This window comes from Montipora foliosa, chromosome 3 (genome assembly GCF_036669935.1).
Source record: "Montipora foliosa isolate CH-2021 chromosome 3, ASM3666993v2, whole genome shotgun sequence".
NCBI classification, from domain to species: Eukaryota; Metazoa; Cnidaria; class Anthozoa; order Scleractinia; family Acroporidae; genus Montipora; species Montipora foliosa.
In genome coordinates this window covers 38,928,393-38,938,392 of record NC_090871.1, presented here as the reverse complement: position 1 = coordinate 38,938,392, position 10,000 = coordinate 38,928,393, and the positions used below count along the sequence as shown (strand labels likewise).

Genomic DNA, 10,000 nt, shown 5'->3' with positions numbered 1-10,000 from the left:
AAATTTAAGCGAAGAAAGGAGAAGAAGAGAAAGTTTCAATGAAAATCAACGCAAAGCTGAGAGAAACAGAGCGAGAGACAAAAAACTAATTCACAACAGTTGGCTTTCAGATAAATGTTTTCCTTCTTAGTGCATGCCTCGCCGCATCACATTTTGTTGTACTCGCTAAGAAACGAAGAACAGTATGGAGCCCAGTTCTCGGCCACAAAAAACGTAAACTTGTATTTCTTACCTTGGAATAGCCCTAAGGACTTGAAATTTCACACACAACTAGCTTCAGCATTCAGGTTACACAAATAAAGCTACCGACTGCTCAACGCTGTTCTCTCCCGAGTAATAACGAAAATGGAGGCTTCGTTCGTGGGCCCAGTTATCGACCAGCGAGCCCAGTTCTCGGCCATAAAAGAGTGCGGTCGATTCCTCAGAGTAAACAACCCTTTATCACCAATTTTTGTTGTTAAGTTATATAACGACCACAAAGTATCCTTAAGGAGCTTTTTACTAAACCTCGCTCAGCAGCGAACGCTGGTTGATTCATATTTGTAGACCTCCAGCCTTTTGCCTGCTTCGATGACGCCCAGAAGTACTATTAGTGAGCCTTACTAGTTCTCGATATCCCCAGCACTTTCTATTGGCCGTTTAACTTTGCTTCAGCGTTCGACAGTATAGTGCTTCAACTGTCAACCTGCAAATCACTGGGTACAGAAACTTAATACTTCCAAACAAAGCCAGCGGTCGTCTAGCATCTGTTCAAGTTATGGATCCATACTAGGGAGTGAAGTACTGCGAGTTCGACCTAAGAAATACGACTACAAAGACAACGAGCTTTATTTGCATGACCATACCTGTACAAAAAGTGTTGAAAAGTTATTTCAAGGTAACACAAGAGTCAACTAATAATACTTTTCACTACATCTGTCCCCGCTTAAGATAATATGGATGTCAGTTGAGGTGTTTTCCATCAGATTTTCTATCAGATACTATAATCTTTGATGTTCAAAGTAAGAGGAATCGCTGTAAATATGCGAAAATTACTCACCATCAATCGAACCACACTTTGATACATCGATGTTCGTTGACTTTCTACCGCGTGACTCAAATTACCCAGAACACCTCGCGAACTCGGTGAACAATACCGATACCACCTTGCGCGCTCAGTTGAAAAAATCGAGATTGCTTTCCCCTATAAAATATCTACCAATTTACATATAAAATGTCTACAAATTTACATCTTTCCCTTTTTTACGCGGGGGCTTCTAGGTCCTCGGGTTTTGAACCCTGCGGGGGCAATAAAAATAAATGAGAAACATTCTTTTTCACCCAAAAATTAGCGTGAACTTAACTTCTAACAGGATTTAAGAGATATAGAAGGCAATTTGGTCAACTCACAGGTACCCCAAGCTCGATATATGAGCAGCTCTTTATATGATGACCTTTGCATTGTTACTTGACTCGAGCGATTTGCATATTTATAAGGATTTGTATGGGGAAAATAACGATTGCTTCTGTGACCTATGAAATTGTAACGATTTAAATAAAAATCGTCTTACCTTACTTCAGTTGAGTGTTTTTTCCTCCTGTGTGGTCTTTTAGCCGATTTACGGCCATTCCTGTTAGTTTTTGAGGAACCGGTTTGCTCCCTCTATATATACTAAACAAGGTTGGGTACTCTCACGAAGCAGTCGATCCGATCCGCCGAAGGAAAACGGCCGTAAATTCTCTCCAGCAGCTCCAGTCGCCTCGAAATTCCGGGTAGAGCACGGATGATAGTTCATTGTTCCTTCCGTGGTCTTTGCTTGGCGTCGAATCTTCACAGAGGTCGAATAAAACGTCGGCAATCTCTGAAAACTTTCCCGGTTTCGCCATCGAAAGAGGCTTTGTTCAAACTTCGCGTTACCCAACGATCAAAAATTAGCTTAGCGACCCGGCCAGAGACTTCCACTCCGGGTGGGAGACAGTCCTTTGCTCCCATAAAAAATCAATACCCTCGTACCCTGCAGTTCTTAATACTCGTTGTTGTTCATCTGTGAAACTAAAGAAAGACTTTTGCTGTAGGATTTCAAGGAAGTGAATTCAAGGAAGTGATTTTTGATGGGAGCAAAGGACTGTCTCCCACCCGGAGTGGAAGTCTCTGGCCGTTTTCCTTCGGCGGATCGGATCGACTGCTTCGTGAGAGTACCCAACCTTGTTCCTCAAAAACCGGTTCCTCAAAAACTAACAGGAATGGCCGTAAATCGGCTAAAAGACCACACAGGAGGGAAAAAACACTCAACTAAAGTAAGGTAAGACGATTTTTATTTAAATCGTTACATTTTCATAGGTCACAGAAACAATCGTTATTTTCCCCATACAAATCCTTATAAATATGCAAATCGCTCGAGTCACGTAACAATGCAAAGGTCATCATATAAAGAGCTGCTCATATATCGAGTTTGGGGTACCTGTTGTAAACTTCATACGGGGGAGAAAGAGAGAGGACCCTGGGGATGAGTCCTCAGTGATGAGGATATTGATGACATTATTTCTCTCTTTTGCATGGTTGTCAACCTCGTTCCCAGGGTCTCTCTTCTCTGCCTCCCTTGATCGTTGGAAGAAAGACCCTGGTTGCGGCTGGTCACGCATAGTAAAAAAACTTTTTTGGTGTTTGGTTTTGAAACATGACTTTAGCGCGAAAACTACAAGCGACATACCGCTCTCTCCCTGCCTTAGTAAATTTGTCACTGTGACAATCAAAAAACCCGGTTACCCCACCCTTCCAGCAGATTTTTTTACCACCCAGATTCTGGGTGGTTACGTGACCAGCTGCAACCAGGGTCTTTCTTCCAACGACCAAGGGAGGCAGAGAAGAGAGACCCTGGGAACGAGGTTGCATGGTTATTTGTTACATTCAGTGAAAAACGGCAAGCGATAGATTCGTTAAGTCCCTTGAAGCTGACGTAAAATTCTTCTTTGAGGAACAAGAAAATGCTATCACAAAGAGGAAAACTTCATACGACTTAAAATTTACATCAGAAAAGGGATGAGTTTGAACAAAAACAGTTTAAAAGACGGCAAACTATTGTTATAATGAATACGAGCGGCCAAATGACAAACTGCCCTCTGTAAAACGCGGCTTTTTTGCGGGCCAAGCGGGAAATGCCCGGGCTGAAAATGCATTTGCCGCCCTGATTCTAATTGGCTGCAGAGGTGTCAAACAACTTCGCTCGGCCAATGAGATACTGAGCATACCATTTCAATGCCAGAGTTGGCGAGGAGTTTTGTGGATGACTTATTTTACTCTTTTTTTTTCTCCAACGGGCCTTATTCGCGCGGCTGCCTTATTGACCACAGACAATAGATTTTGTACCCCGAGCCTCGAGTTAAAATGTTTGAGAACGAGTCAGTTTTGGTGGGGCGAAAAAAGAGTTTTCAATCCTAAGGCCCATGTTTGCTCTTGTTTAGCTAATCGTATTGTAACAACAACTTTCCATACCATAGTTTCGTGCTACATCTCTGTTTAAAAAAATTTTCTTATTAAATGAATTTGTATGATTTGGCCTTGTGTCTTGATAATAATGATAATCACATGTTTTTTGTCGGGCATATACTACTCGGTCCACAAATAAACTATATGCCCGACAAAAGTCATGTGATTGTCTCATTAGTGTCAATGAATTCAAGATTGCGTGAGCATCTTCTCGAAGGCTTACATTTTATAGTATTCAAATCACGGGATTTTGCCTTTCGCTGCTGATTATTGTTGTAGGATGTATGATGTATAGCTTCGTAATTGTAATGTCTTTTGCTCTGACTAAATAAAAAAAGAAAATTACATGGCGGCTTGAATATATGAATGTTATTTTCTCGTGTTGAAAACAATGTTTTACTGACTGGCTGCGCTCGTTCGTAAAATGTAATATCGTCTATTTATTTTTTGGGCAAACCGGTGATTCCGCACTTTTGGTCCCTCGATGTCCGTTGAAACTTTGTGAAGTCCATTCCCAAACCAATGCCACTTCAAATGCGACGATCATAACTGTACTCGATTTCACGTCTAATTAGTTTCAATTAGTTCTAATGTTTTGCTTTTGGATTGAAACTAAATGCCCGAACATGATCGAGCCTAGGGATCTGTTCTCGAAAGTCCTGCAATGCCATGAATTGGCACTCGCTTATTCTGGAAAGCCGGTCTTTTGACATCCAACTTAAGGAAAAGAGCAAAACTTTTTCAAAGTTCTGTGTCTTGAAGCATTGTATTCTTTCTGAAGGCAACTGAGGTCTTTATTGCACCCTTTCTTCTTTGAAATTACGTAACTGTGATTCCGACGGAACAAACAACAAATGGAGTCAGGGGCACCCAACGATAATCTTCGGTGAAATATGTGTTCGGGAGAGTCAAACTGTTCTAAGAATTTCGGTTCTACGTTGCCAAACGGCTATAGATTTCTTTACTAAACACCACCTAAAAGATTCGCAACCAGGGAAAAATTGTCTCTTACGTTTTCGGAAGGGATATTTTTGCAACCTTTGACACTAAAAAAGGTCACCTAGCAGTTTCGGATGAGTACATGGTTTGCCGGGAAGTTCTTAGAAGGTAACGTTCAGCTAGCAATTTCTGAAATGAAGATATCATTTACTAAAATTTTCGGACACTTCAATTTTCAGCTAAGATATCCGAACAGATCAAATTCTTCTAGGTGATAAAAACATCCTTCTACAGTCTTTCTACATTACAAGGAGACTAGAAATGTCCCTCAAAGGCTTTTTGCTTAATTTTTTCGTTGGGTGCTCTTGTGGAGTGTAAAAACCTACCAAAAACCTAGCTATTAACGTACTTGAGCATTGTTGGCTATTCAATCTCGTCAAACTATGTCACAACAAGATAACAGTGAGATTGTTTGGCTTTAAATAGGTGATAGTGAGGCGCCCATTAGGGAGAACCCAGTGAATTGGAAAAAATATGGCGAACATAAATAACAACAATTGAGGAAAGAATAGCGAAGAAAGGGAATAACAGAAGGGAATTTACGTTTCAAATTTAACTATGGTCCCAAATGACGTCAAAAACAAATCGTAAATGCTCGCTTCCGCTTCGATAAAAGCTAAAAGTGCATTACAATTAAAGCAAATTGTTGTCTAAAATATTGCCAAAGTGTTAATCCTTGAGGATTATCCAGATAAATTTTCTTTTAATTGAACATGGACCTCGTGTATTGAGGTTGTTGACATTTTTTCCTTCCCAGAGACAACGTCCAAACAAAAAAACAATAACAAACACAGAGGAGGGTGGTGATCAGTAGTAATTAGCTGTTAAGATATTGAAAACTACTTTCATAAGCATACACTCTTCTTTCTCTCTTTCTCTGTCTTCTCTGAACCAATCATTCACCCAATGAAAGGCAACTAATAAACAATTTTTTTTCATTTACTTTTTTATTATCCTTAACTTTTCGTAAATTACCATTACGTTAATGAGTGTGAATATTAAGGTGTTTGATTGTTTATCAGGAACAATAGCACCATTGATCAACTACTTTGTATGTCAATATCATTGCTTGTTCACTTGTGGGAAATTTCATTTATATCTAAGTAATCAGTGTTTGAGGCACACACAACATTAGTGTTAAGTCAGTTATGAAACCAGCAGATTCGACTACCACTTCACACTTAGCACCAATGCTGATGGGCAGTTTTTCCCCGATAGATTTAACCTCTGCAAGGTTTTACTATCCAACTACAAGTACTGTTGCAGCATTTCCCTCGGCGCCTCATCTTGGAGCTGGTTATATCAGTCCACAAATTTATTCATTTCATCCTGATAAGGACATGAGAGTATTGCCTGCTCATGCGAGCCTCTGTTACCAACCATCCTTTCAAGGTATACTGTACCACAGCAAACTGAATGAAGACAAACCAACTCAGTCATACATTGGTCTCATTGGAAAAGCAATTCTCAGCTCTCCACTGCAGAAACTTGTCTTAAGTGACATCTATGATTACATACAAACACACTACCCATACTTCAGGAATCGAGGACCGGGATGGAGGAATTCTATACGCCACAACTTATCACTGAATGACTGCTTTGTTAAAGTGGGCCGCTCTCCGAACGGAAAGGGACACTTTTGGGCAATCAATCCAACAAACTACGATGACTTCAGTCGGGGTGACTACAAGAGGAAAAGAGTTTCGAGAAGAAATGGATTATCGGGACAGGCATTGGAACAAGAAAGTGGAATAAGGATAAGGAAAGATCTCAGCGAGAGTTCCGAAAGAACTCCCAAAAACGCTCTCGAAAGCCCCAAAGGAACAGAGAATAGAGGTTTTCACATAGAAAGACTGTTGTATGACAGACCTAAAGTAGTGAACGAAAATTAGGCCAAATAAACGATTACAATGTCAGGACCTACTCCTCCTACCGCCGCGGATTGTAGTATGTCATCATTCTGATAATTGTTATAGGTGGATTTGCGAGAACCATAAAACAATGCTACATAAAATCAAACGAAGGTTTTGAATCGTCGGTATATTCGACAAATTAGTTTCTTAAGCTTATTCAGTAGGAAAAAATGCGTCAAGGAGAGTGTCTGTGATAACAACTGTTTAGGAGCCTGTGCTATTGTGCCATACTGTGGTAGTATAAGATTCTAATTACTGAGTTTAAATTTGAACCTTTTTTACTACCTTAAGATTTTGATTCTAGATATTTCTGATGTAGTTTACAACATTGCTTTATCGCAAAGGAAAATCTATTTCTTTTGAAAAAAGGCAAACACATGCACTAATGAATGTAACTTAGTTGTTGTCCCTTTTGACGATTAAACATGTTTATTAGGATGCAGTGCTAACGACGAGTAAGCTTTACCATTAACGCGTATAAAAGTACATTTTACTCAACAATAAAACAAATATTGGGGAACAGCCACACATCAGCTGTCGTCAAGTTGTTCAATGCCACAGTAACAATTAACCGGAAAGAACGAAAACGTAAAGAAATAGAAGTAGGCTTGACTGTTAAAGGCAATTTAGTAAGGTCGTTCAAACTGAAATCAGCAGATTATCCATAGCACCCTATGTTATAGAATACTCTCCTCAAACCTTAATCAGTAGAAAGGATAAAGGAAGGCAGTGCATGTTTTTCTAATAATTACCATGTTACAGATATTCGGAGGCTAGTATGACGTAGGATTTAGGATGGATCAGTTTGAAGTCAAGAACAGCATTTTAAATTCATTCATTTTGTATCAGAATCATGGCTTATGTGGATATTGTTGGAAACTGCTCCCTCTGCTCTCCAATGGTAGGTTCTGATTTTTTTAGGGAAACCAGAATTTGCTCGAGTTGTAATTTTAGATTAATATAGGAAAAAGCAAATCACAAACCCATGTTTTAAAAAATACGGTACTTTCAACAGGAAACTTGTGGAGTTTAAGTGTTTATCGAAACAATCCAATTGTATCCGTCGTAACAATATCCAGAAACTCGAATGAATGTAGTAAATAAAATGGTGTTTACCAAACGTTAGTGATGAAGTTGAATTTGGGACAACGAAATTCAGAGTGTTGTCTACCCATAAAATCCACTATAACTTTATTAAGGTAACAATTTCAGGTCATGTTCTTTCAACTGTCTACAGATGAAGTGACGGCAAAATGTAAATCTGGTTTGCGAAACAATCTCTGTTGAGTTAAAAAGGCACCATCGTCCTATTACAAAATTTAATGTAAACTGATATCTTTCTACAAACGTCTTGTATGGGGTCGTATAGCACCGAGTATTCCCAGACGGTCGCCATACAGTAGAGTAATGTGCAATGGAATCACTCATTCATGTTATGGAGTCCAATTTTACCAGAGGTAATTTTCAACCAACTGCGTGGCGGGGCAAGGGCCGGTTTGGTTTTGGAAACGATAGACTAGTCACACAGTGCGAGGATTTTGCTAAGATTCCGTTGGGAAATTAAAATGACGTTATTTATCCAACTCTGGTTGAGAAACCAACAACAACAAATTGTTTGTACTCTCTTTTGCCTTAATTACAATATTATCATGTCCTTTATATTTAAAAGGAATACTGTACCCTAACCTGACAACGTCACTGAGGAGTGAGTTTTGCGGAGAACGTATCCTCTGGCCAGATTAATAATACTACTACTACTACTGCGCCCATGCTAGAGTTCAGAGCGCTGTACAGCTTTGTAAATAGAGAAATAAGATAAAAAAAGACTAAAACAACTGACTAAAAAAAAAAACTAAAGTATTAAGCAAACAAAACCTAATAACTAATTAAAAACTTGATCAAACAAATGAGTCTTCAGGTTGGATGTAAATGTTGCAAGCGACGCTGCTTGCCGTATGGCGTCTGGATTGAAGATTGAAGATAATCAGCTCTCGGAGTTGGCGTCAAAAATCATTAAGACGTCCACCATTGTTCGTTAAGACTAATCACAAAGACTGTATGGGCTTGGCAACGTTTTCATCATGCGCTGAAACTGGAATCCAAGCTTATCTTGCCGTAATTTTCGGCGCACTACAGTCATATGTTTGTTGTAAACCCGGATCTACTTGAAGTCACATTTAATTTGGTATAAATATAAACAGAGCGGAAAACATTAAAGATAGTTACAAATTGAGACTAACTGCAGATAAATTGGCCACCACTTGCTTTTTGGAGGGTTTGCAAATCGTCAGTATTTGCTAAAACACACTGTTGCTGGAAACGTCAGCTGTTGGATGCATTTACTTCATCTCCATGTTAACACTGGACGTACTATAAATATTACGTCGCGCAAAACGCATCTGTAAATAACTCGAGAAATCCTATAGCTATTGTTAAATATAATACGACTACGCTTTAAAGTGACCACTTTTTACGTCTGGAGGATAAAAATCTAAAATTAAAATACAATAAATGCTATTTCGAGTAGAAGAAAAACTGAAGCTCCAAACAAAGACAAACCGGAATTAATTTACAAGCGATTCATTCTTCTTCATCTTTGTATCTGCAGCAAAAAAGAATGCAAAAACTATTTGATGCCCCTTTTTCCGAACCAAATCGTGTCAAGCACTCAAATATCACGCTCCTGACAGCTTTCCAAATGGGGACTTTTGTCTTGCACAGAGATCGTTACCAGAGGTAAAAAAAAGTTATTACCTCCTTCACTTCAACTTATCGTTTTCAGTTTACCAAGATTTAATCACTTAAAAATCAAAAAGACAGAAAGCAAACAATAAAGGTTTTTATTCGCGATGAAGCAAGCTGGCGTTGCATCGCCGCGGAAACAGCCAAAGTAGAAGTTTTCATTCTCTCCCTCCACCGCTCGTGGTCAGTAGCTCGCAAAACGCAGAAATACCACGTAACTGAACGAATTGTACCCAACGGAACAGTGGGCGGAGGTGTTGTTAAGCTATTCGCTAATTGACTAAACAAAGTGCGAAAAACTAATTAACAGAATTATCTGTTGTGATGTTTAAAAGGTATACTAATTTGCATTTAACAAACTGGGAGTTATTGTCTCTAGGGAATGAATGTCCTTTGAGGAAAAAATGCTTCTTTGTGGTGGAGCACTGTGGCTCCTCCCAAAGCGTAACTTGTTAAGAAAATCCAATCAGAGGGGTAGGCCGCTTTTTTTTTTTTGTTAAAGAAGAATAAGGAGATTAAAAGGGGTCCTCTTTTTTATTGGGAGTTCTCTGCGAAACGTGTGATTATTTTGTTCATTCCCTCTGAATGTCCGTGAGAGTAATATACGTTGCCTTGCGACCTGAAAGGCTAATTGTATTCAAGTTTCTAATGCTATCATCGGAACATAAAGAATTATTGAGTAATCATGTGAATAAAGCCTGGTTGACCCAATATTATAGTTTTTGCACTGAATCAACGATTCAGTTGCGAAACCCGCTAGTACTAGAGAGATTTAGAATTGTGTTTACGGAAAACAGCAGCTTCGGAATGAAATTCCGCAATGGCCAGGTGTTCTCAAAAATGAAAGAACCCTGTTTGATATTGATTCATTTCTTATCTG

General features: G+C 39.1%; 1 protein-coding gene across 1 annotated transcript; it reads left to right on the top strand.

Annotated features, from left to right (window-relative positions):
- Window positions 1-5,613: 5,613 nt before the first annotated feature.
- LOC137995756 (forkhead box protein L1-like) lies at window positions 5,614-6,429 on the top strand. Its single transcript, XM_068841256.1, is given in 1 exon segment — window positions 5,614-6,429. A coding segment is annotated over 1 exon segment (816 nt).
- Window positions 6,430-10,000: the final 3,571 nt, after the last annotated feature.